This window comes from Terrapene carolina, unplaced genomic scaffold (genome assembly GCF_002925995.2).
Source record: "Terrapene carolina triunguis isolate 2854851 unplaced genomic scaffold, T_m_triunguis-2.0 Scaffold35098, whole genome shotgun sequence".
NCBI classification, from domain to species: Eukaryota; Metazoa; Chordata; order Testudines; family Emydidae; genus Terrapene; species Terrapene triunguis.
This window is the reverse complement of record NW_020699449.1, coordinates 14,174,398-14,200,766: the sequence shown is the minus strand read 5'-3', so window position 1 is coordinate 14,200,766 and position 26,369 is coordinate 14,174,398. Positions and strand designations below refer to the sequence as shown.

Here is a 26,369-nt window from a genome sequence, read left to right as displayed (position 1 = left end):
ACATGGACTTGTGTGTTGCGACACAGCTTCTTGAAGTCCGGCGGCATGGTAAAAACTGCACATCTAATCTCTGATGCGACATCAGCGGTAGATTGATACTGATGGACCCAAGTGCGCTGAATCCAGCTTCGCACAAATACACGCTCACAAATGGCCCTGTCAGTTTCAAGGCGCATGTTGAGAGTGCAGGACATTCGTTCTTGACAGGGAACCGGAACTCTGGGAGAGAAAGTTGGGCATAGGTTCCTCACAAGAATCGATCGCAGGACATTTCGATGAGCTATTCAATTTCAGCTGCTGGCAAACCCTTGGCATCAGGCTCGCACTGAAAGGGGTTTTGTGCCCAATCAGACTTTGTCATCATGTCCAAGTCAGGGTAAAAGGATGCAAACTGTTCCTTTGTGTGGCGGAGATGCTCAGCCATCACCTGTGTGGGAGGCTGAATAATTTCACTGTCAGCCAGGAACTTTCAGAGCTGCAGGAAGGAGTCATTTGTTGTCTTCAATCGATTAGTCTTCCAGAAATCATTTCCTTGGTGAATCCTGTGATTCGATCACTCAGCTGACGGATGTGGGTGTTCTCTCCTTGGAGACCTGTATTCCATTCCTTCACTTTCCCAAATCTGCCTGTGACATAGGCACAGCTTCCTTTGGTCACACAGGAAATCAGTGACTCTGCTCTTTGTGCAATCCATTGCATAGGCACCCAGCTCGTCTCTCAGTTCAGAAAATCATCCCAGTATTTTTCCTTTCAAGGGCCAATGAGCTTCAGTGTGGAACAAAACCAGGTCATGGATGGACCCTGGGTTTTCACACACCGTTGCAAACAGCTGCACACGAAGAGGATGAGTCTTCATGTAGTGCACAATAGACGAGACCTGGACTCAGAGCTTTAGCTGCCAGGTGTTCTCTGTGAATCGTGCAGTGAGTCCACACAGCAGATGGAGCAACTTTCTTTACCAAAGCACACAGACCTGGTTTGTGGCCTGCCATAGACAGTGCTCCATCTACACAAAAGCCCACTCTGCGATCACATGGGATATGTTTGTCTTGCATGTGGCACATCAAACATCCCTTGTGCCATCTCATGTTCAGAAAGAGGCAGCGGAACAGAATATCTTCAACATCAACTTGAAGAGCAAAAGCATCCGTGGGTTTCAGGTGCTCCACCAGTGCGTTATCCTGATCTGCTGCCATCGCCGCAATCCTTCGCTTCACTGTGGTGTCGGAGAGTGGTGTGGCTTTGAGTTGGCTTGCCTCAGTTTCCCCACACATTATCTTTACCATATCGATTGCAGCTGGAAAAATCAAAGTCTCTCCAATGGTGTGAAGCTTCTTGGCCTGTGCGATGAGGTGTCACCTTTTAAGAGTGGACAGAGACGGACATGGATCGTGCACTTGTTGACGTGGAAGTTCTTTCCAGAGCTGGAAAAATGACCTTGGTGTTCTTTGTGAAGGGTTTCCTAGTGTGATTTAAGAGTATGAGGCTTCATGCTTCCGCTAGCTAACTGTGATGCAGCAGGCAGTCCCGCCTTTCTTCATTCTAGACAGAATCCCACTGGTGAAGCCATGTGCAAAGGAAACATCATCATATTTGTGAGCAGGTTTCTTACGCTCTTGTTTTTCGTTCATAACTGCGTGGTGAGACTCGCTGCTGGAGGCTGAAGCAGAGACTCTGTAAAAACAACTCCACTGCACCTCCGATCACACATCAGAAGGAGGAATTCACTGGTAAGAAATGAGGCCAGGATGGAGGAAGGCCTGTGTGGTACCAGGGCAGCACGGAGACGGTGCCTTGCAATGATTCTTTGTCCTTCAGTGCCAATGGGGTACTCAGGGGGGCATAAAAGTAGACATGGCCCCTGCCTTAAGGAGCTCACAAGCCACAGCAGATTCCCAGCTCAGAAAAGGCCAGCACAAGCTCCTACCAGCTCAAGCAGAGAGGATGCTCTGTTGATAAGGCTGCTGCCCACAGAGGAGGATCTTTTGCAGTCTGGTCTCTCAGTTGGATGCTTGCACAGCCAGATGGTACAAATGGCAAACTGGCATCCGCACAGCCACCTTTCTACAGCCGGCGTGTCTGGACCTGCTCCACAAACACTGCACCAGGAGGCTGCCATTTTACAAAATGTCAGCCTCTCACAACGTGACTTCGCATGCACCGTATGCTCTTGGCACGGCATCCATGGAGCAGGTCTGGACACATTTGGGGGCAAACAGCATCGTTGCACGGGCCGAATCTGACCCATTGGATCTGCTGATGGTGCAAGCCCATTTGGGGTTGCGACCCACAATTTGGGAACTGCTGAGAAAATGCCTCACCCAGTATATTTTTTGACATAGTCCCATGTAAATATTTCTCAATCTTTGTTACTTCACAATTCAAAAGCTAATTGTTTTCAAACAGCTATGGGATCTCAACTGCAAATAGAACTGAGGAGAGCCCCCAAAGCTCTTTTTAATGCAACAGGAAACATAAACCAACAGTTGTTTTGCAGAAGTTCACTTTTTTCCCTAAGTCACAAAGGTTGGCGTGAGCTGTGTTTTCTTATTAACTAGGTTTTCCCTCCTCACAGTCCTTGTCTTATTTAAACTGCTAGATTAAAGAAGAGTGTGCAAACATAAACTGTGACAGGTCAGTTCAGTAAAGAGAACCCGGCCTCACCACTCATTGGTCCAAGGGATCTTATCACACAACCTCCCACTCCCTGGTCGCACAAGCTCGCTGAACTGACTGGCACAGAAATATCTCATCCAAAGTCCTGCTTTCGGACGCTGTCAGTGCCTTTGCTCTGCAATGCGGACGCTCGGTCGTTTGAGACGGCTGAAGACGACGCTGGTGCCAGAGTTCCACAGCTGCTGTAAATTACAAGCGCCAAATACAGCTGGGAAGCAGTTACCTAGAATCTATGTGACCCGGCGGATTCCACCGGATGGGATGAAGATCCTGAGCCAGTCAGGGCTGTGAGTATTCCTTTTACAGCCAAAACCTCCCCTGGGAAAAGAAAGGCAGAGCAAAGCCCATCATTGTCAAACATTGCAGTCTGTGGAGTAACAGTAACGTAAAACTGGAGTAACTAAAAGGAACCCCCTGCCCCAGTATGTCAATGTCTCTGAAGTCAGTCCAGTTGGGTTGAATGTGGACTGTAGCACTGAGCGAATCATTAACTTCCAAGGAAGGAGAAGGTGCTAGATTTCCAGCAGGTCCATGGTGCATTTCTCGAATGCTTGAGGTTCGTCTGATTCTATGATTCTAGCTTGGAAGCAGACTCTGAGGCTGAAATGCTGGCCCCACTGAAGGCAATGGAAGCTTTGCCATTGACTTCAGTGCAACCAGAATTTCACCCCAGGTGAGGTGAGAAGTTGTTCGGCATCCATGAATTCATTACGCAGAGTCATTTCGTGGGCTTGGACATCTCACTGCGAGACTGCTGTTTGGGTTTGATACAGATGGAATCACAAAAGTCATAGCAATGTGGCTATTGGGAACTCAGTTTGCCTTGGCAATGATTCGCCTGCATTGTAAAGCTACTGTTCTAAGTGCCGTTTTGCCATTGAAATCCAGGGAAATTTTACCATAGTCTTTAGCAGTAGCCTTTAACCTGGATGCCCGCTGGAATTCACAGGCATCCCAAAATGTGTGACTACTGTTGTTTTTATTAGATGTGCTGGGGAAAACAGTACAAAAATGTAAGATTTCAGTAAAATTCCTTACATTTAAGTCAATGAAAGGCTAAGGCATTTATAAAGCTCTCTTCTGCAACAATGTCCCTTTACAATGTAAAAATCAGACAGTGTTCCAAATGATTGCAAATATCATTTTAATATTCTACCAAATATACATTTCAAGCCTAGAACCAACGGCAACCTGTCTTTACATGACAAATCTCTCTGAAAAAATTAGATATTGTTGGATTTTCTAAAACAAAATATTGAGCTTTGAGAAACCAAGTTAAATGAGGGCAGAAAAAATAGCGAGTCTTAATTAAAGAGCGTTTGATCCAAGTGGGAATTAGATGCTGAATGGATGAATAGGCTGAGTGGCTAATAGGTGAAAGTTAAATAATCAAACAGTCAAAGAGTTAGTTCAGAACTCTGTACAGTTACTCAACCTTCAGTGGGGTCAAAACCCAGAAGGCCATGAATGGTGACCGGACTGGGTCCGCCTGTCCCGGGGCCAGGTCAGCATGGGGACAAAGAAGTCAAAAAACCAGCCCTGGGGCTAGAAATTCCATCTCTGCGTGGCACCAGAAAGCATTGTCTATGCAAAACGTGAGTGGAATATGGAAATCCAAGCTGGTTCGAATTTTTGAGTTACAAAATCGGGCGGGGGGGGTGAGAAGTGGGAAATCAATTTTTTTTTTCTGAGCTGGTCGAAGTGTTTGAAAATTTGAAGTTTTAAAAAGTTTTTTAAATTCAATTTTTTAAAACTTGAAAAAAGTCCCCATTGTCTGTCGGAACTAGGCACGGTGAGCTAAAGGAGCTATTTAATGAGTATGAACAAGTGCATCCGTAGCTGACACGTGGTGAGATGCTTCTGACAACAGACGTGTTCACATCTGTGGGTACAATCTACATGGAGTTTGAATGGCCAGGAGAAAGAGAGACTTCACCACACAATTCAGCAGGGAACAGGGTAGCAGTGAAGGGAGGTATTTTCAAGACTGCCTAAGTGAGTTAGGAGCACTGTTTGTAGTTCTAGCCAAACCCAGGACTGTCACCCCAGACCCATGAGTATCAGTGGAGTCACTAACACCTGCACATTAAACTTCAGAGGCTGCTACTACGCTTGCTATTAGAGCATCAGTGGCTGTGGGAGGGGGAGTATTTCTGGGTCTCTTGCTGACTACTGGGGAGTTCAAACCATTGCCTGACCCATCCCAAGGCCATGACTGGATAGCAGCAGTCAGTGGCCCTACTCGGTGCTCTGGAGAAAGCAGACGAGGTGCCTCAGAAGAGAGTCAGGATGAAATCAGGTCACTCCACACACACCAGAGGAGAGCTAAGGTCGGTGGGAAGGAGTCCTGGGGAGAGAGCATGTGAAAACTTGACCCTCTAAGTAAATGTGCAAATTTGGCCTGTTGTCACCCCCTCTGAACTGCAGGGTCAAGGTTGTGCGCCCCACACACGTGGGACCCTGTAGAATTGTCCAGCCCTGGTTGGCACTAGACAGCTATCTGTGCAGCAGTTCCAGATTGTAAGTGATATTGACATTGGAACGAGCAATATCTGTGATATGGGAGTAAACTTCGAGAGTCCCTGGCCCCGCTGATCACTGCCATCACATACAGTGTGCTGCGTCTCATCCTGCCCCACAGGAGCTCTAGGGTTTAGCACCATTATTCGGTAATGTTTGGAGAAATGAAGCAATTTCGTATCATTCCTGAAAGCCAGAACCTCGCTGTGCTGGCAAGACAGGCATAATAAGGGCAGGCGCGGTGCCATTTCAAACCCACAGGCTCTGCCAATGTCCTGCAGTCCTGACCTGGCTGTAGTGCTGCCAAGCAGGTGCCAGCCTGCCTGATGGTTTGTCCTATGGAGGAGAGAGATGTCAGCCATTTCTCACCCATGTCAAGCTGAGGAAGGGACTCCTGGGAAAGCCCCTGTCCACCGCTGGGAGAGTTAGTCAAAGATTTTCCAGTGAAACCATTTTCTCATAGGAAAATAGGCTTTTGTCAAAATGTATTTTTCTGCAGAAAAAATGTTGTTAGACGTAAGTGTTTCATAATGAAATATTTTGGGGAACGAAACCCAATTGTTCATTTCAAAATTAAGTGGCGCCCCCCCCCACACACACACACTTTCCAACACTGTTTTCCAGCTGCCAAAAGTTGGAAAGAACCCCTGCTTTTTCATGCCATTTTACTGTTATAGTTAAAAAACAATAAGAGTGAAAAGGGGGTTTTCTCCCCACTTCCTCCCTTTTTTCCCTTGGAAATGGGGGGAAGGGGGAAAACTGCTGGGGAAAACACCCAGACAGGTTTTTAAAAACGAATTTTGGAGGGCTTTATAAACCAAACCATTTTGAAGTCAAATAAGTTTTCATTCGGTTTTAAAGTTTCCCATAGGAAATCAGTTAAACCAAATGGATATGGATTTTCCCCCCTGCAAATCCCCTCCAATCCAAATCGCATTGAAGCCACTAGAGAGGCTCCCAGTGACTTTAATGAGTGCTAGCCTGTATATGGAAACAGGAATTGCCCTGTAATAAGGTGACCTACCCTTTCAAGGACCAGGAGGCCTGAGGCAGGCCAGCCAGTCCTGTTCAATCACCCCAGCCCATGCCAGATTAGCTGCCTCCCAGCCTAAGAGGGCTGGATTAATTGGGGTCAGGTGACAGCCTGAGACATGGGGGGCCTCAGGAAAGGGCTGAGAAAAGACAGTTGGGTAGAGGAATTGCAGGGGGTGGGTTGTGGAGGGCCGGGAAGGACTCCAGAGAACGTGCCTGAGAATCAGTGCTCTGCCCCCCGAGTAAGAGACACTTAAATGGAGCCCTCCGGGTGGGCTAGGAGAACCCCAGCGGAGAAAGAACTCTTCAGTTGGTTGCATAGTTGTGACTCTGGCAGGGGACTGAAATCTGAGAGCCACATGAACCCTGGGAGAGGCTGAAATCTGGCTGAGGAAAACTGAGGCAGGCAGAGCCATGGGTGGCCAGCAGGGACTGCTGCAAGGCAGGCATGCCCTGTTAGGACGTATGATTTACCACAGACGGGGACCAGAGGGAAAGGAAAGTTTGGTACAATTCCCTGGCAGAGATTCCTCCTAATCCTTCCCTTGGAGGGGGCAGGCTTCACCCCAGGCCTTCTCCTAACAGAGCAGAGAGCAGCTCGGCCCTCCCCACAGTGCCACAGAGCTGGGGTGGTTTGCAGGCCTCGGCAGAAGCGCTGGCCTCCTTGGTGCCAGGCTAATACTGAGTGGGGCAGGGTCACGAGTCCGCATGGCATTGTACAACTTGTCCCTCCCATACACTGCTTTGGTTGCTAAGGAGCCCATAGTGATCTAACTAGAGAGGCAGCAGGTGGCCATCAAGGTCAAACTAAAGTTTTTGCCCAAGTCACCACTGTGTGACCCAGTGGTGCTGGAACGCTTTTTGCAGTGGGGGTGCTGCCTCTCCCTGTGCAGCCTCTCCCCAGAACTGGGGCCAGGACCAGGCCGTGGCTCCAGGGGAAGCGGGGGGAGGGGAGGGGCGGGAATGCGGACAGGGGCAAGGGGGCTGAGGCTGGGACCACAGCTGGGGGTGGGAGCAGAGCCCCAGGGGCAGGTCCTGCAGATGGGATCCCGGCGAGGGGCCAGGAGCAGAGCTCCAGGTGCAGGGCTGACGGCCGGAACCCCGTGCAAAACCTGGGGGTACTGCAGCACGCCCCACACCCCTAGTTCCCATACCTATGGTGTGACCCTGGTTTTAAGCTGGCGCAGCTGCTGGTTTCGGTGGAATTACACTGGTCTAAGAATGATGGAGCAAAGTAAAGAATTGGGCTGTATGTCTTCAATGGTGTTTTGAATTCACACCACCCCTCCCAAACAGACGTTACCACAGCCCCCTCCTGTGTAAAGAAAGAGGTGTTTCCTCACACCTTTAGTGCAATCACCCACTTTGACAAATAGGGAGTTAATCGGTTCACTGCCGCTGTTTAATATGCAGTCTGGAACCAAGAGTAAGGAAAGACTCAAACCATGAGTATCCACCATGAGATCCCACCACTAGAATCTAAAGGACATGGTATTTGGGGGTAGGGACCATCTTGTGCCTCTGTGTTTGTACAGCACCTGTACGATGGAGTCGTGGGGCCTTGGCACCCCTGCAATAGAAGCACGCTAAGTGATTTCTTCAGTTGCACCCATCCCATTGGTCTGACTATGAAATTTCTCCTGTCAAAGCTTTAAAACTCAAAATAAGCAGACAGTCATTATCTCTTTTAATAAAGGAAAATTAAAATGCTGCTCCTTAGAACACAATTGCCCAAAGATTTTGGTTGTAGCCAACTAATTACAAAATCCCATGCCTAAAGAAGGATTAAATAAACTGGGCTGGTTAAAATCCCTAATGGAGAAAATATGTTGTTTTCTCCCCTACAGGAAACCTTCGAATTCTTAGACTGTTATTGCAAGATTATTTTTATAACAGCCTAAATACATGTGTTTGCACTTCAGTGAGCACAGACTTTCATCTGGTTAATAGACTCCGAATGTCACAAAACCTGAAACAATGATGCCAATTTTTGATCCACATGTAAAATCTCTGGCAGTGCAACCTGCAAAAGGAAACGAATCACTGCTGTGAGTGAGGTATGATGCTCTTGATGCCTGAGCAATGCGAAACTGAGACTGATGACAGGCACCAAACCCTCAACACAAAATTAAATTCAAAACCTGGCCTCTGGCTGGGCCGGTGACCTAGCCAGGAGGGGAATATGCTTCTGTCTAGGATAACTGGGTTCTGCATTCTTGCTCTTACTGCTGGTGGGGTCTTAGAGCATTGCAGGGATTAAGGGCCAAACTCATCCCCGGAGTAAGTGCACTGGCTCCTGTGGAGTCACACTAGGAAGGAATGTGGCCTCTCAGATGGAGAGTGGGGTTAGGTCTCAATTCGTATAGCAGTTAAACACAATATAATAATGACGGGTGATTCACAGAATCATGGAATCTCAGGGTTGGAAGAGACCTCAGGAGGTCATCTAGTCCAACCCCCTGCTCAAAGCAGGACCCAGTGTAATTCTGGAGTAACTCCAGCAAAGCGAATGGATTTACATGCAGAAAGTGACCACACATCTCAGTTTTACTGAGCCCATCCTGTTTGTCCATATGAAGTGTCCCAGTGAAACTGACATCACCCTCCACAGCATTGTCTTTTTACACCTTTCCCACTTGTGTTACTGAATGAAGTCCCTCTTTCAACACGTAGGGACACACTCTGCTTCCAGTTACGCTGGAATGCTGGACCGAACCCAAGGAAGTTAGTAGAGTTACGCTGTATTTACACCCAAATAACTGAGACGACAATTGTCCCAGGAGGACAATAGAACTGGTTACAGTACAGTGACAGGAAACCATTTGCTAGAGACCATTCAAGATTTGACACCAAACACTGCAGTGGTAACGGTAGCTCTTCTGAAACTGCCTCATGTACAAATTAGGTATCTGATAAACCCAGACTTTTAATTTTAGTGGTTCTCTTCATTTTCTGATCCTGTTTGGAGAAATAGATATCGCTTGCCCCGAAAAAATAATTCACAAGCAGCACACACTGAACAGATACTTAGCACTTCTGGGACACGTTCTCCTTTCTAACGGGCTCCATTGTAACTTGGCACAGAGCTCGCTGGTCCAAGAGCGGGCCAGAGAACATGCTGTGCCTCCAAGAGCCATTGTTTCCTGCCCTGCTATCCCCTGGATCTGTGATGTTCTAGAGTAAAACGTCACCGCAGGTTTCCCTCGCCCAGCCCACGGGCCCAGCCAGCTGCTCTGATTGTCCAACAAGGTGAGTACCCAGGTCTCCTCTCAGTCTCCCTCTAGCCTCTTGCTCACAGGGGTAGTTGGGAGACTAGCCAGACATTGTCTAGCGTTGCAATCTGAGCAGGAGGGCAAGGGAGCTTTGCTACCTGGTAAGGGCTGTAGCAAACTAGCCCTGTGTGCTTTACAAGCCACAGCCACGACCCAGATACGTTTCCCCATCTCTCCTCTTGCAGCTGCAACATTGAGCAGTGGGATTCAGATGAGCCAGTGCCACGCTCGGAACTCCTGGAGAAGGTTGCTGGGATTCGAGGCTTGTATTGCCTCCTGACAGAGAAGATAGATGCCGAAGTGCTGGACGCAGCAGGTAGGGCATCGGATACTTTGAAATTGTCTGTATGGCAGGAGCAGTGGCGAACGAGATGCCCCCAAACGATCGTGCGTTCATGTCCACTCATGCTAGCGTGCTCCCATTTTACATTATTGATGGTCAGGTGTGGAAGCTCAGCAGCTGAAATGGGCTTTGAAGGGGCCCTTCTACTTCCCAGTGTGTTCATCTGGCATCTACACTGGAATCAGTCCATGAGGCAGGTTTCTTTCTGAGTGGCCATTTCCCTGATTTGAATTAGGGTTCTGCATGCACCCTGCTATTTGGCTGGGGGGTAGCAGGGGGTCTGTTTGGGTAGCTGAGGAATGATTTTTAAAATCACTTAAAGAATGAGGATCCTGTTGTAATCCAATGCTATGAGCTAAAGGAATAAATTCATTAGCAAGTAGCAGTAGTAGGCTTTTATCCTCAGTTGCAAGAATCTGATGCAACTCACCCTCTGAGGAGCGCTGCACAGGTATAACACAGTGGGAATGTGAGACAGCTGTCTGCAGAACATGGTGTGGCGAGGGGACAGGGAGGGTATGACGGAGCTAAGATAAGCACCCATGCCCTAGCCAGTGGTCGCTGTTGTGGTTGTTTGCAGGAGGCGTCATAGAAGGTTACTAGCACTATAGAATAATAGAACTATAAGGCTGGAAAGGACCTCAAGAAGTCATCAAGTCCAGCCCCTTGCGCTGAGTCTGGACTAAGTAAATCTAGACCAGTCCTGATGGGTGTTTGTTCCACCTGTTCTTAAAAACCTCCAGTGATGGGGATGCCACAGCGTCCCTTGGAGGACTACTCTTGAGCTGAACTACCCTTAGAGTTAGAAAGTTTTTCCTGGTATCTAACCTAAATCTCCCTCACTGCAGATTAAGCCCATTGATTCTTGTCCTACCTTCAGTGGACATGGAGAACAATTGATCCCCGTCCTCTCTGCAACCGATCTTATCATAGCTGAAGACTGTTTTCAGATCCCCCCTCAGTCTTCTCAAGACTCAAGCTATTGAATGTGTGCAGTAGTAGATCTGGCTTAGCTCTTACCGAGCACGGAGGTGAGGCTGCCAACGTTGTTACACAACCAAGCTCTGGTTGGATGTGAACGTCAGTCCATTTGTTCTCTCCTCCAACCACAGGGCCCAGCCTGCAGGTGGTCAGCACGATGTCAGTGGGCTACGATCACGTGTCTCTGGAGGAGCTGAAGAAGAGGTACAGTGTGCTGTTGTGGTTTAGTCACAAGCTGTACAAATGCAAGAGTCACCGCAGTCCTGTCTCCACAAGGAGGGAAATGGGGGTCGTTTAAAGGTCTGACTGCCCTTGGGCTGGGCTCAGGAGCTCCTTGTTACATTGGAATCTCAGTCACTCCCTACTTTCTTAGGAGCATGGTGCTGTCCATCAAGATTATAAACGATGCCAAAGCAGACATCACGGAAACCACCTCGTTTAGCACTAACGTCTATCACCATCCCCACCCTTCCTGGCCATGTCAGCAAGACAGCCAAAGAGGTCCTGGGTTTGGAGACTGATGGCTCCGCGAGGTCAGCAATAGGAAGTTAGCAAGGAGAGCAGCCATGCAATCCCTGGTCTTTGTTGAATGAAGGACCTCAGTCCCAGATCTGGCCCCTCCCTCGTTTGTTTGTCTCCCATACTTAGGTGACCTCTGTGTCTTTGTGACCCTTCCCATCTCCTGAAGGGGAAGTCACTGCGAGTCCCCCAGGAGCTCCAGCCCCTTCTTGAAGGTTAAATAGACTGGCACCTTGCAGGAGCAACAAATGCGTTTTACAAGAGAAAGTACCATTCAGTGTGTGATTATCTAATGCACAAAAATGAATAACGAGCCACATAAATATTATTAGCATAAACAGAACCGCACAGCATCTGCTCTGCACCACACTCGTCCTCCTTCTTCACAGTCAGCCACCCCACCCGCACTGTCCCTGCTTGCAAACGCTAGCCTCACCTTTTCCCCTGCCATGATGCCAATCCCCAATCTCCTCAAGTAGGCCCTTCTTAGGGTTTTTTTTTAATGCAGTTGCAACGTTCCCTGGAAAAACCCAATTCCTGAAACAGAGTCAATAGGAGTCAATAGATGCCTCACCCCAGTGTTGAGTTATATTTAAACCCCAAAATCTCCTCAGGTGGAATGACTAGATAGGCCTCCATTTTCAGAAGCAGCTAATGATTTTGGGTATCTGTCTTGACACGTTGGGGGTGGGGGGGATCAGTTTTCAGAAAGCATCGAGCGCTTGCTCTCTGGTAATCAGCCCCCTGGAAATGTCTCAAGTGTGGCCTGAAAAAAAAACAACCCAGTAGCAAAATTTGGTTCAGCTATAATGCTCAAAGTTCACCAAAATATTTTTGTAGCGGCTCAGTGACTTTCAGCGAGTTTCCCGTCCATCACGAACCTTCAACCAGATGTGCTGGGTTTTCCTACTGAACTTTCGCAGAGCTCTAATCAGAGCTTCAATCCAAGACCTTTCTGTAAATCTAGAGAAACATTTATTTCTGAGGACATGTGGCATAACCTTCATATCCTAATGGTCTAGAAACACTTCAGGTGCGACCGTTCCTACATTGAGAAGACTCCAGTAATGTAACGGTGTATTTGTTATTTGTGTCCTTTGATGCAGAGGAATCAGATTAGGATACACACCAGACGTATTGACTGAAGCAGTTGCTGAACTCACAGTTGCTCTTCTTCTGGCAACCTCCCGTCGACTGTTAGAAGCTGTGGATGAAGCTAAGAAGTAATTTTTTTTTTGTCTTTATTCAAACTCCCTAGTGAAAACTGTTTATGTCGAGTCTGTCGGCAGGAAGTGAAAGACCAATGTTTTGGTGAGTAAACAACCAAAAGATGGGGAGTTGGACATGTATTTTAGGAGCATATTCTCCTCTCTGTGATTAGTATTTTTATAGATGATACTTCACATGTCCTGAGATGAGAAAATATAGTCTATGGGTATGACTGCGCGGCAGTCAGATGTGTGACTTCAGCACATGTACACATACCCAAGCTAGATTTGATTCAGCTAGTTTGAATAACAACAGCAGCAGCAGGGGATTCACACAATGTATATGGAGAACAAGCATGTTCAGAGTTAATGATGTATGAGGTATTGTTGTAGCGGTGTCAGTCCCAGGATTTTAGTGAGACAAGGTGGGGGAGGTAATATCTTTGATTGGACCAGCTTCTGTTGGTCAGAGAGACAAGCTTTCAAGCTTACACAGTGCTGAAGAAGGGGACGGGATAGCTCGGTGGTTTGAGCATTGGCCTGCTAAACCCAGGGTTGTGAGTTCAATCCTTGAGGGGGCCATTTAGGGAACTGGGGTAAAAATCTGTCTGGGGATAGGTCCTGCTTTGAGCAGGGTGTTGGACTAGATGATCTCCTGAGGTCCCTTCCAACCCTGATATTCTATGATACCTTCCCCCACTTTGTCTCTCAACAATGGCTAATCTAAGGTTTGTGAGGGAAATAAACCATTATTGCTTCAAAGCAAAAATCAACTACTAATTAATGAGGGTTAGGATGAAACTTTCCCTGGGGGTAGGTTATCCCATAGCTGCCTGCTATAGGTGTTCTTGCAACTTCCTCCTGGCCAGTGTTGGAGACAAGACTACTGGGCTAGTTCGAGCCTTGGTCTGACACGGTCTGGCAATTCCTGTTAAATGATCAACCAGAGCTAAATAGAAACAGTCTCCACATTCCAAAGTGCAGGGGAAAGGTGGATGCTGTACTGTGTATGCCTGAAATAGCTTCCAATGATCTTTTAAAGCGGTGGCTGGGGAACCTGGAAGCCTCTGTGGATGTGTGGCTATGGTCTGACAGACAGCACTGTGGGGATTCTAGGACTTGGAAGAATAGGTAAGTTGCAAAATCCATGGAGAGTTTTCATACAGAGCTGGCCAAAATGGTCTGTATTTTGATTTCTTTTGCTAAAAAATCAAATGGATGAAAAGAGACCAAAAAAATCAAACAGAGTTAGAGTCAAAATCTGAATATTTTTGAAAAGTGTCAACAATTTAAAAAATCATGAGGTTGCTTTTTTTTTACATTTCTGTTTTTGTATCAATGAATATAAAAAAGTAGATCTGGCCAACATTTTAGAATTTGCCTTTTTTTAAAAAATTGGCACATTTTGCAAAATTCTCCTCCTCCAATGTGTTGGCTGTCTACAGAGCTGGGCAACATTTTTCAAAGTTGAGAAAAAAAGGAAACACGTTGAAAAAACTTTTCATGAATATTTTTCCTTTTTGGATCAGTTCTAATAAAAACACCATTAAGTGCTTCCACTTTGTTGCTTATACATTTCTAATGCTCCAGTGGTGGATAGATCTAGATTTCAAGTATTGATTTTGTATAGGTCTGATAGTCTACTACCTCACACCGTACGACCTCATTTATACCTGTGCAATGTCACTACCGCTGGTATAAACGAATGAAGAATTCTTATGTGGCAGTCTACACTTTGTACATTTGTCAGTGGAGCCGGGCAAAATTTGCTTGGCAAATAATAAATTTGCCACAGAAAATGCATTTTTGCGAGGCATTGAAACTACTTGAGAATTCTGGTCAAATTTTGCAAATAGTTTTAACCAAAAATTGATTTTTTTTTTCCCCTGAAAAAGTTGAAATGGTTCATTTTGGCCATTTTGAAACAAAACCTTTTGACTTTTTGTTTGAAGCAATGTTTCATTTAGAAATGTAGCTAATTACATAAAAACAAAAAGGAAGATTCAAAGCACCTGAAAATGACCCAAAATGAAATGGAAAACTGGTAAAAAAGTGTTTCAGGTCAAATAAAATGTTTTGGTGACCCCAAAACTAATTTTTTTCAGGGTCCTCCCCCCCATGAGAAATACTGAAAAAATTCAGTTGTGGTTTGAAACCAACCAATTTTTTTCAGATCCCCCGTCCCCCAACCAAAACATCAATTATTCACTCAGCTCTGCTTCTAAGTGACAACATAAAGTGTTGGGCAGTGGAAAACCTTTTAGCCTTCGATCTGCTAAAATCCTTTCAAAAACCACTAAATTCCACTTAAGCCCTACTAAATCCACAGGGGTGACTTTTGCCCTCACGGCACGGTGTAGAGCAGGTTAGGATTACGATAAAAGTATTTGCTGTATTTGCACATTGGCATCAATTGGATTAGCAGGTGATCAGCACCTCTGAAATTGGACCACTTTTTAGGTGCCTAAATATGGAGTTATGTCCCTAGATTTAAAAATGTCGCCTCTTTGCCTCAGTTTCCCCATCTGGACTGAGAGCAGACCTAATCCTGTTTGTTTAGGCACCCCATCAGGTTGTCATGAGAATGAGTTGGTGCTTGTAAAGTGCTTGGAGGAAGAAAGGCGATTGTTATTAGGTTTCTTTACCGTCACCACAAGAAAGTAGGACAATGGATGCACTTCCTGGGGCATGGTTACTTGCCAGACTATTTAATAACGGCACTAACCAAATCCAATTGGTTACTAAACAAGACACAGGAGGTGTTCTTTGCAAACAGAAGCGACCTAAACCAGGTGCACTTGGGCTGGAAGTTATGATAGGGGCTCAGCATCTCCCACAGAAAGCCCTTGGCTGAAACACTTGGGCGAGAAGAGGTCCCAGACTGGCATGTGGATGCCTGTTCTTCATGGCATCATCCCATCTCGACACTGAACAGATTATTCCCCTGTGTTCAGGAAATCTGGCCCGGTTATTCTACAGTGATCTCTCCACGCAGCAAGTCCCTCTTCCCTTGGGAGTGGGCTGAGAGGTGGTGTCTGGAAGGGACTGCTGCCATGTCCTGAGAGCCATGCAGAATTGGGGGACCCCTCACAGATGTAGGGAGATGGACACCTGCTTATCCCACAGGGCAGTAAAGCCCCTCTCCACAACGTGAAGATGTAAAGGAAACTCACCTTAGGGATTCCTGCCCCCTGCACACTGGTTCTCCTGCAGAGGGGGAGAATTTGCACAGCAGATGAGCAGCGATAAGGTGGAACTCATGGCTGTAATTCCCACTTTATAGGAGCAGCTGTCATGGCCCGGTTAAAGCCCTTTGGAGTCAAGAGATTCCTCTATGCCGACACCGGCCCGAGACCTGACATGGCCACCAAGATCCCGGCCGAGTTTGGTAAGATGGAACAGAGCGTTTTTCAGACAGTGGAGAAGTCCAGCTGGAATCCCACCTCACTAATGCAAAACCTGAACTGCCGGAAAGCCTGTTTTCCTAACTACCCGACTAGGGAGCTTCCCGCCTTGCATGTGTATGGGCTGTGAAGTGGAAGCTTTAGTTTAGATTAAAAATAGAGGCAGACTGGGGTTCCCCCAGCCATCCTTTCAGAACACCCCCATTTAAAAGCCCTGAGTCAGGCCTCCCGCGCAGAAAATATGAGATTGGCATAGAAATGATGAGATTTTAAAAATCAGAAGTAACGGATTCCTTTTATTTGCGTTGTGGTTTCTGAGCCTGTAAGGGTCTCATCTTTTCATGTTTTTCCGCAATCGTGAGACCCGGAAATATGCTTTTTATAACAGTTTTCAATGAAAGCTGAGATTCTCATGGAAACACATGACTCCAGGAGCTGGGGCTTTAAGAAAAACGCTCAATTTTGTGAGACTCAAGATCAAACCATGAGAGCTGGTGACATCCCTTAAGTCCAGAGAAGCAGTTTGGTTGTAAAGCTTTTCCCTCCTATTTATTTAGCCACAAGCCTTTTTGTATCATTTCCAAGGGGTAGCCCATCACGTCAGCATATTGCAAATGACGTGGTTGATTCAAAGCCCAGGGAAGTCAGTGAGCACAGATGTAATTAAGTGCGACCAATCACTCCATGCCGTATTATCCAGACAATACGCACAGAAAGAGTTTGCCCCCAACTGCAGACTCTAAAACGGTAAAATGGCTCTTTCTGCAAATGTACTTTTAACGCGTTTCGTTGGTGTAACTTGCTCTGTGCCCCGAGGTATGTCTCCCAGACTAGCCAGCATGCCCATTCTCAGCTGGGCATTTTGAACTGTGACCTGCTGATCAGCCGCATCCACCGGGGCAGGAGTGGGGGAGACTGCAGGCCGAAGGGGTGGGGAGGAGCCGCCATGTGCTCTGGCCCAGGGCCCCACAAACCACCTCTGGGTGCGCTGATTGCAGATGGGAAGGGCTCGTCAGAAAGCTGCAGGCCTGTGGAACTCGGAGGATGTCAATAACTACCTTAAACTGGACTAACCAGTTCCACTTGGAGGAAATTGTTTACATGAATTTACAGTAAACGTAAAATATTTTGGGCCCCCAAGAATATTCAGACTAGGCCCATAGGACTGGAAGGGGCCTCCTGGGACATCAAGTCCAGTCCCTCCTACAGCAACCCCGTATATCATCCCGTTTACAAACTTATCAAGCTCCATCTTAAAACTAGTTTGGTTGTCTGCCCCCACTGCTCCTATTGGAAAGCTGTTCCATTGCCTCGCTCCTCTGGTCAGAACTCTGTGGACTCTGGTCAACACAGCGCAAAGATAAATCCGAGGGTTTTTCCAATGGTATGTGCCTTTTTTTTAACCTCTGCAGCCTTTCTGCTTTATTCTGAATAGTGCCACTGGAGGAATTGGCTCGGCATTCGGACTTCATCGTTGTGTGCTGTGCCTTAACTCCTGAAACACAGGGCATCTGTGGCAACAGGCTTTTCTCCCTAATGAAGGATACTGCCATCTTTATCAACACCAGCAGGTGAGGTAGGACAGGAGGGAAAGAAAAATCTTCGAGCCGAGGCTCAGCAAGATAAACACACAGATGTCACACTGGAGAACATAACCTTCTGACACAAATCCTTCCATGATCACAGAGGGAGACAAGATTTATATTCCCAACTCTGACGGCATCCCAGCTCAATAGAATAAAATCAACTTTCAAGCAATTATTAAAAATAAAAGGCTTATGTTGGTGTAATCCGACAACACGCTGATGGAGGGAGATGTATCATGACACAGGCAAATCCCATCCAGAGGATTCGGTCTCATTAGATAAGCTGATCCCACACATAATACAGTATGAATCATGCCGGAGGACAGAACCGTAAGCCCCTGGCCTCAGAGTTTATTATAAAGCAGCCTTTAAGATCAGACTGCTGTGCACTCCAACTTTATCCAACCCCGTTGTTCAAGCTTTCACCAGATAACTAAGGCTCTTAGCTGCAAGAACAGCTACACAGAGAAGATGTCCAGAAGTTGATAGATACTTTGTTTGTCTTTTCCCTACAGGGGCGGTGTAGTGAACCAGGAAGACCTGTACCAGGCATTGGTCAATGGTCAGATTGCAGCAGCTGGCCTGGATGTCACAGAGCCGGAGCCTCTGCCGACAGATCATCCTCTTTTAAAACTTAAAAACTGCGGTGAGTCTGTGTTGAAAGCTGCTGAAGAGCAGTGGCTGAAAATGGTGATTTGAGAATTTAGAACTATGACCTGATTTCTAGAGCAGGCAGCCTCTCCTTGGGCTGGTTTGTAGTTGTTTCGATGGAACAGTATTCCTTTGGAAAAGGCAACTGCATTAATATGAAAATGTTTGGGGAGAGCGTGTGAATTTTGACAACATTTTTGACCGGAGGAAGTTGACAGTAATCAGTCAGACATTTTACATTGCGTTTCAATATTGTCAAAATGTTTCATGTCAACAAGGTAGAAATGTTTCATTTTGACTTTATCATTTCCATCCATTTCAGTGAAACTTTTATATTATATTCAAATCACAATTGTAATATTATATTAGATTTGTAGCTCATCATTACTACTATATATACTAATTAATATTTCGTGTTATATTACAGTATAATGGTTTGACACTATCAAAACAAAATGTTTGGATGTTTCCGAATTAACATTTTTTTTTTTTTAATTTCTGTTCTGTGGCAGAATTTCTAAATTTTGACCAATTCAGAATGAAACCAAATGTCAAATGTCAGAATTTCCCACAAAATAGAAATTCCAGTTTCCAGCCAGCTCAGGGGTTCATTTCTGCGTGTTTGTTTTTCCAGTGTTCTTTACAATCCTGTGGATTCTGCATATCAATTAATCTCCTTTAAGAGATGTGCATCCTGGAATAAAAAATAATAGGTCAGACCCTCAGCTGGTATAAATCAGTATAACTCCACTGTAGTCAATGGTGCTGCACCAGTTTATACCACGGTGCATGGAGAAAGACACAACTTTAACTCTGCATTAAAACAGTCTTGATTTCCATGATCACATTATTTCTTAAATAGTACAACATCATACAAAATGTTTGTGTTATATACACCCTTGTATATCTTATCATTTTCCCCATTCTTTTTCTATGACCACTAATTCCATTGTCATAAAGAGCCAGTAAATCAGTACTGATTTAGGGTCAGATCCTCAGCTAATTACATCACATGAGGATTTGATCCTTTGACTTTATGTGGTACCTTCCCTCTAATTTAGTAATTTGGTCAATACTAGTGTACTGTATTTTCTTTCCAGTCAACAGAAGTGAAAGTCCTTTAAGGGCAAATTAGGGAAGGAGGCAGTTAACTACAAATTTGGCGGCTTAGATGTGCCCGTACATTTTCACCCTTACTCTAAGACAGATACTGGATGTGTAAGTATGGCTCGCAGTGTATTTCCATGGGCCTCACTTGTCTGGCATACACAGAGTAATACATAACACTACAAAATGGGTATCTAAAGCTCTAGGCTATTACATTTATTTGACAACTCGCATCTCCTATATTCCTTAACAATGTGCTGTAATGCATCCACACAAGGAGGCTGAATTAACCAGCTGTGATACAGATCCCCCATCCCCACAGTATCCTCAGTGTATTTATTGTCAGAACATCCCTCAGAGGTAGGGAAGTGCCATTGTCAAGATAGATTAAGTGACCAGAAATCTGTGGTAGAGCAAGGAATTGAACTTGGGTCTCCAGAAGTGCAAGCTAGGGCCCTAGCCGCTGGCCTAGACTTCCTCTCCAATTAAGGTTGCATGGACCACCTTGACTGTCGGAGGACTCATTGGGGCAACCCTCCTGTTCCAGTGACATATTTTTCTCTGGAATTTCTCGTGGGTTTTCAAAAGAAAAAAGATGAGGAAAAAGAGAAAAAAGAACATTCAAAAGCAAGTGCTTCACTCTGCAGAACGTTGCTGGAGTGCAAAGAATTCATAATGATGTGTAAATTCCATATTGTGGAACTATTTAGCAAGATACCACCAGAAAAACAGCGCCCATGCCTTTAAAAGGCCCACACCAGAGCTCTGGTCCCACCAACCTCAGGAGCTGTACAACAAGCCCACCAAAACAGTGTTATACAAAGAGTGTCAGAGCGCTCCCTAACCCTCATGGCAACTTACAAGAGGCTAGTTCTCGCCCTATGCTCCATCACCTTCAGGGGTGGCTCTAGGCACCAGCGCAGCAAGTGCGTGCCTGGGGCGGCAAGGCGCGGGGGGTGGCGTGCCGGTCACCGTGAGGGCAGGAGTCAGGCCGCCTTTGGCGGCATGCCTGCAGGAGGTCCGCCGGTCCCACAGCTTCGGCGGCAATTCGGCGGTGGGTACGATGAAGGCGCAGGACCGGCAGATCACCCGCAGAAACGCCGCCGAATCCGCGGGACCAGCGGACCTCCCGCAGGCGTGCCACCGAAGGCTGCCTGACTCCCGCCCTCACGGCAACCGTCCAGAACGCCCGACTGCCGTGCTTGGGGCAGCAAAAAACATAGAGCCGCCCCTGATCACCTTTGTGCTATGTTCCAGTGGGAGAGTTGCTGAAAAGGGTGGCAAGGATATTTTTATAGTGGGGAACATGTATTTGCTTTACTCCCCTCCTTAAATGGCTGAACTGTGTTTGCTCAAACTACCAAAACAAAATATCCCATGCAAGAAGAGACCAAACCTAAAACATCGTAGCCCCAAAGCCAGAAGCTTCAGTAAGTTCTGAGTGAGATACGCGCAGGGCCAGTGCAACCATTTAGGCAAACTAGGCGGCCGCCTAGGGCGCCTAGTGGTTGGGGGCGCCTAAAAGCCGATCCACGTGGTGCTCGGGCACCAGCAATATTCAGAGCCAGGGGCCCAGCTCCAGCAATACTTGGGGCCGTGTGTCCCCCCCGGCCCCACCTGCAGCCCCCCCCACACACCTTCCCCGAATGTCCCCTGGCCCCGACTTGCTGCCCCCGCCTTTCACGGCCCCCGGAGTCTCTGTCCGGGAGCAGAGCCTGTCTGTCTTTGTCTCCTCCATGCTGCTTCCCTGCAACAACTGCTGCAGCAGAGTCCTAGTGCCCCACTTCTCCACCGCCAGGGCAGACTGACTCTGAGCCTGCCCTTCCCCCTCAGACCCTTTCATTTTCCAATGGGACCCTCCAGCGGCACAGGGGACCCTCCTGCCCACAGTCACTGCTCCTGCCCCATGCTGGGCAAGGAGGCACCCCCATCTCTCACCCCCAGTGAGGCTACAGTCAGGGGCAACAGCAGGGGAGGAGGCACACGCAGCGCCCCACCATGGGGGAGGCGAGGGAGATTCCAGGACCTGAGAGGGACCCTAGGAGCACATGCAGTGACAGTGGTGGGGGTGAGTGTGCTGCTGGGGGGGGGGCGGGAAAGGGGGACTCGTACCCCAGAGCTTCCTGCTGCTGGCAGGGGAAGAGCTGGGGGGAGTCCTCTCTGGCCCCTGTCCCAGAGCAGCCTGCCTGCACCCCAAACTCATCCCCAGCTCTGCCCCACCCCAGAGCCCACACCCCCAGCCAGAGCTTTCACTCCCCCACTGCACCCTCAACCCTCTGCCCAAGCCCTGAGCCCCTCCAGCACCCCAAACACCTTATCCCCAGTCCCAGCCAGAGCCCTCATCCCCCCACACCCTGACCCTCTGCCCGAGCCCCTCCAGCACCCCAAACACCTTATCCCCAGTCCCAGCCAGAGCCCTCTCCCCCCACACTCCTACTCTCGCCCTGAGCCTCTCCCACACCCCAAATTCCCCATTCCTAGGCCCAGACAGAGCCCTCACCCCTGCACCCCATCCCTCTGCACCCCTCCCATCTCAAAACTCCCTCCCAGAGCCGGGGTTAGCTGCCGCAGGGGGGGGGGCTCCCCGGGCGGGGTTAGCTGCAGAGGGGCGTAGCTACTGCGGGGGGGGACTCCCCGGGTGGGGGGTGTGGTGGGAAGCTGCTGCGGGGGGGCTCCCCGGGTGGGGGGCTGGGTTAGCTGCCGTGGGGGGGCGGGGTTAGCTGGGTGAGAGGGGGGCGCAAGGTGGAAGTTTCGCCTAGGGCGTGAAACTTCCTTGCACCGGCCCTGGATACGCGAGACTGGAGATGCCATGTTAGAAGGTAAACTGCTATATGAACTTACCTACAGCGATAGCAGCTACCGCCCCGTCTGCTAACATTCAGGGGGCTAGGGTCTGGACTGGCAGTGGGATACCGAGCCCCAGGACCTGTGCCGGGCAGGTCTAGAGATCATGTTTGACAAATAGCATGAACTGGCCATTGTCAACCCATCTTTAAAGGTGTTGAACTGTGTCTACACGAGGCGTAAAGTTATGTCTAAAAGCATTGGCCCGCACGGTGTCAAGCATGACCTATTTCCTTAGTCTAGGCTGGGCCTGGGTTGCCAATTTAAAACCGGCCCAGCTGCGTAGTCATTACCACATGGTGACAGTTAGGTGGCCTGTGCAGAAAGAGTGCAATAGCTTTGCCATGTCCAGGGAACAGAGCTTCACATCATACCAAACCGCCAGGTGTCAGCTCCTTGGGGCAGGGACTGTCTTTTTGTCCTGTGTTTGTACAGCGCCTAGCACCGTGGGGCCCTGGTCTGCGGCTGGGCTCCTAGGCACTACAGTAATACAAATAATGATAACAATGAGCAGTAGTTTGCACCTTCACTGATCATTCCAGAAGTGAGCCCAAGGAGAGGCTGGGCCATGGAACTCACTCAAAGCTCTCCCCAACCTTTCTTGGCAGGGCAGTAGCTAAATAGAGGCATGCATTCTCCTAGGCTGCCACTTTCCAAGAGCATTACAAATAAACACACATGCCGTCTCCTTCCCCTGTGCACCCCCAGGAGCCAGGCTCATGTGCAGACCAACCGGCGCGTGTACCTGCCTGCGGTCCAGGGACGTCCCTGTGCATATTATGCCATCCATAGCAAAAAAAAAATTAAGTACATCAGAAGCAGGAAGCCTGCTAAACCACCACTAGGGCCACTGGACGATCAAGGTGCTAAAGGAGGTCGATCAAGGACGATAAGGCCATTGCGGAGAAACTAAATGAATTCTTTGCATCGGTCTTCACGGCTGAGGATGTGAGGGAGATTCCCAAACCTGAGCCATTCTTTTTAGGAGACAGATCTGATGAACTGTCCCAGATTGAGGTATCATTAGAGGAGGTTTTGGAACAAATTGATAAATTAAACAGCAGTAAGTCACCAGGACCAGATGGTATTCACCCAAGAGTTCTGAAGGAACTCAAGTGTGAAATTGCAGAACTACTAACTGTAGTCTGGTTTCAGAGTGGTAGCCGTGTTAGTCTGTATCAGCAAAAACAATGAGGTGTACTTGTGGCACCTTAGAGACTAATAAATTTATGTGGGCATAAGCTTTCATGGGCTAAAACCCACTTCATCGGATGCATGTAGTGGAAAATACCGCAGGCAGGTATATATACACAGTACATGAAAAGATGGGAGTTGCCTTACCAAGTGGGGGGTCAGTGCTAACGAGGCAATATAATTAAAGTGGAAGTGGGCTATTATCAACAGTAGAATACCAAGGGAGGAAAAATCATTTTTGTAGTGGTAATGAGGCCAATGTATGAGGAGAGATTAATAAGACTGGGACTTTTCAGCTTGGAAAAGAGACGGCTAAGGGGAGATATGATTGAGGTCTATTAAATCATGACTGGTGTAGAGAAAGTACATAAGGAAGTGTTGTTTACTACTTCTCATAACACAAGAACTAGGGGGTCACCAAATGACATTAATAGGCAGCAGGTTTAAAACAATCAAAAGGAAGTTCTTCTTCACACAATGCACAGTCAACCTGTGGAACTCCTCGCCAGGGGATGTTGTGAAGGCCAAGTCCATAAGAGGGTTCAAAAAAGAACTAGATAAATTCATGGAGGATAGGTCCATCAATGGCTATTGGCTAGGATGGGCAGGAATGGTGTCCCTAGCCTCCGTTTGCCAGAAGCTGGGAATGAGCGACAGGGGATGGATCACTTGATGATTCCCTGTTCTGTTCATTCCCTCTGGGGCACCTGGCACTGGCCACTGTCAGAAGACACGATACTGGGCTAGATGGACCCTTGGTCTGACCCAGTAGGGCCATTCTTATGTTCTTATGTTCTTATCCGTCTGGTCGCTTTGCCTGTTCTGGTCTTGTGAGCCACCAGGGGAGTGACATTTATAAGAATCCAGCAGGATTTGACTAAAACATCATCTTAACTTTAAAAATCCTTTTAAAACCCTGCAGGATTCGTGTAAATTTCAATCCCCTGCCAGCTCACACGGACAGAGCAGGCAGGCAGAGCGGCGGGTCGATGTGACTTGCATGCAGACAAAACACAGCTAGTAGGTCTAGTCTTAAGCCAGCCATTCCTGGCAGTGTCCTTTCAATTCTCCGGGCTTGCAGCCCCCCTTGCAAATTCGGCTAAATTACAAGGGGCGGAGAGGCCTCTGCGAAGAGCCCAATTCCCCACCTCTGTCATACAAGCTGTACTTCCCCCTCCTGTCTTGAAACGTCCTCCTGGAATCATTTTAGCTAGGCAGCATCCCGGCCTGTTGTATTCCCATGCAAAGTGCAGCCGTGCAGGTGAGGGCCCTGACAAGATCCCGCATCAGTGGAATCCTGGTGTCTTCAATGGGCTGTGGCGTAGGAGCTGAGTGCGGTCTGTCCCAGCAGCCGATCGTCTCCCATGGCCAGGGCAAACGCTGTCAGGGGACATCTGCACAGTGCGTGATGAACGCTGATGAGAGGTTGAAATTCACAGGGGCTCAGGCCCTTTGATTGCGATTGCAGGTCCCGCACCAAGAAATGATCTCTCTGAACTTTGTTCCCTTTCCGTTTGCAGTTATTCTCCCCCATATCGCCAGCGCTACGGTGGCTACCCGGAACGCCATGGCCGCCTTAGCTGCCAGCAATTTACTGGCAGGCCTTCAGGGAAAAGCCATGGGCAAGGAGGTGCCACTCTGAGGGGGACGCAAAGCACACACTCTCCTTGTGCTCACCCTCCTGCAAATCGCCCCTGGCCTGGATGAATGCAGCCTGCCGTTGCTGGGAGCTGTTTGGTTGGCGGAGGTCCCCTGGCAAACTGTTGGAGGGTGAGAGCACCATTGTTTTCTTCACCGAGAGAAAGAATAGGCCAGTTCTACTGGTGTCCAGCAGCCCATCTCCCTCCCCTCCCATTACCAACGTGCTGCAGCTCAGCGTATGTATTACATATTGTGCCGTGTCTCCCCACAGCGTTCGGTGCTGCTGGAGGGTCTACGGACAACCCCCCCTCCCCCCGACATTAGCAGCTGGTTACAGCGAGTGTGTTCTGCTCGTTGCTGGACGTGAATGTCACCAAGAGATAAGCAATCGCTTTCGAATGTGACCTTTTTTCTTAAAGCTAACTTGGCATTTGCTAAGGGGGAGAGGGTTCATTAAAATTGTCTGTAGTCTTATTGTGCATTAGGCAATCAGCAGGGAAAATCTCCAGTAAATTTGCATTTTTAGAATGGGCACATTCCCAGAAATAAAATGTATAACATTGTTATCAACCTTGGTACTTTTTTTTTTTTTAGTTTAATTTTCTTTGTGAATTCAGATTATGTTCTCCTTGTTACGCTGGAACCTCTGAAAGCTACTGTCCATTAACGACGTGAAAAGACCTTTCCATTTCTACTGTGTTCAAAGAGATGGTTGCCAAACTGTAAAAGTTTTGATGTTCCTAATTAACCAAAATGAAATCTTTATCCCCACCTCTTGTATTCTCTTCCTCATATCTTAGTGTCTTATTTCAGTGCAGCATGTTACATCTGCTGCATTAAGAGTAAGATTCTCAAGAGTTTTATTTTTCATACTATGTGCTTCATTTGTCCCCAGTCACCATGTGTATTTTCTCAGTTGTTCCATATTTATTTTACTGACAGTAGATGTGATTCATCATTCTCTGACTGGAAATTATTACTAGGTCTTTTTTCCCCCCGTCACAGCGTGTAAAAAGGACTAAAATGATGGTGTTGTCTGAGGAAGAGAAACACATACGGACGGGGGAGAGGGAAGAGCAAATGAATCAATGACTTTAAAGAGTGGTGTAACTTACACGCGTGATCTAAGTGTACTGGAAAATAAGTGTAAGGAGTAAAGTGGTGAAAATGAGTGGGCCAGTCTGGCATTCAATGTGTGTGCAAAATGAATGTCTCGTGCACACCCAGGCTATGCCTCCACTGGAGTTTTAAGGTGAGGGTGGACTGGACCAGTTGTAGTTTTACTGAATCCTAGAGGAGAACCTAGAGCCCATCTCAACCAGCTAAATCAATTTTTCAACCCGCTCTATTTCTAAGCCATGTGCTTGGAAGCAGAGCACGATGGCCAACTC

At 47.6% G+C, this 26,369-nt stretch overlaps 1 protein-coding gene across 1 annotated transcript; it reads left to right on the top strand.

Moving 5' to 3' along the window:
* Nucleotides 1-2,713: 2,713 nt before the first annotated feature.
* LOC113405354 (glyoxylate reductase/hydroxypyruvate reductase-like) lies at nt 2,714-25,068 on the top strand. Its single transcript, XM_026646495.2, has 9 exons — nt 2,714-2,963; nt 9,686-9,816; nt 10,956-11,028; nt 12,450-12,566; nt 13,594-13,682; nt 15,835-15,939; nt 17,391-17,526; nt 18,057-18,187; nt 24,858-25,068. The coding sequence occupies exons 1-9, from the start codon at nt 2,797-2,799 to the stop codon at nt 24,977-24,979; spliced, it is 1,071 nt and encodes a 356-aa protein (XP_026502280.1). The 5' UTR covers nt 2,714-2,796; the 3' UTR covers nt 24,980-25,068.
* Nucleotides 25,069-26,369: the final 1,301 nt, after the last annotated feature.

What these genes read in the sequence shown, in the direction of transcription:
- LOC113405354 (XM_026646495.2), top strand. Translation starts at nt 2,797, where the DNA reads ATGCGGACGCTCGGTCGTTTGAGACGGCTGAAGACGACGCTGGTGCCA. An exon ending in CTGGAGGAGCTGAAGAAGAG is followed by an intron (nt 11,029 to 12,449) that starts GTACAGTGTGCT and finishes CCTTTGATGCAG; the next exon opens with AGGAATCAGATTAGGATACA. An exon ending in ATCTTTATCAACACCAGCAG is followed by an intron (nt 17,527 to 18,056) that starts GTGAGGTAGGAC and finishes TTTTCCCTACAG; the next exon opens with GGGCGGTGTAGTGAACCAGG.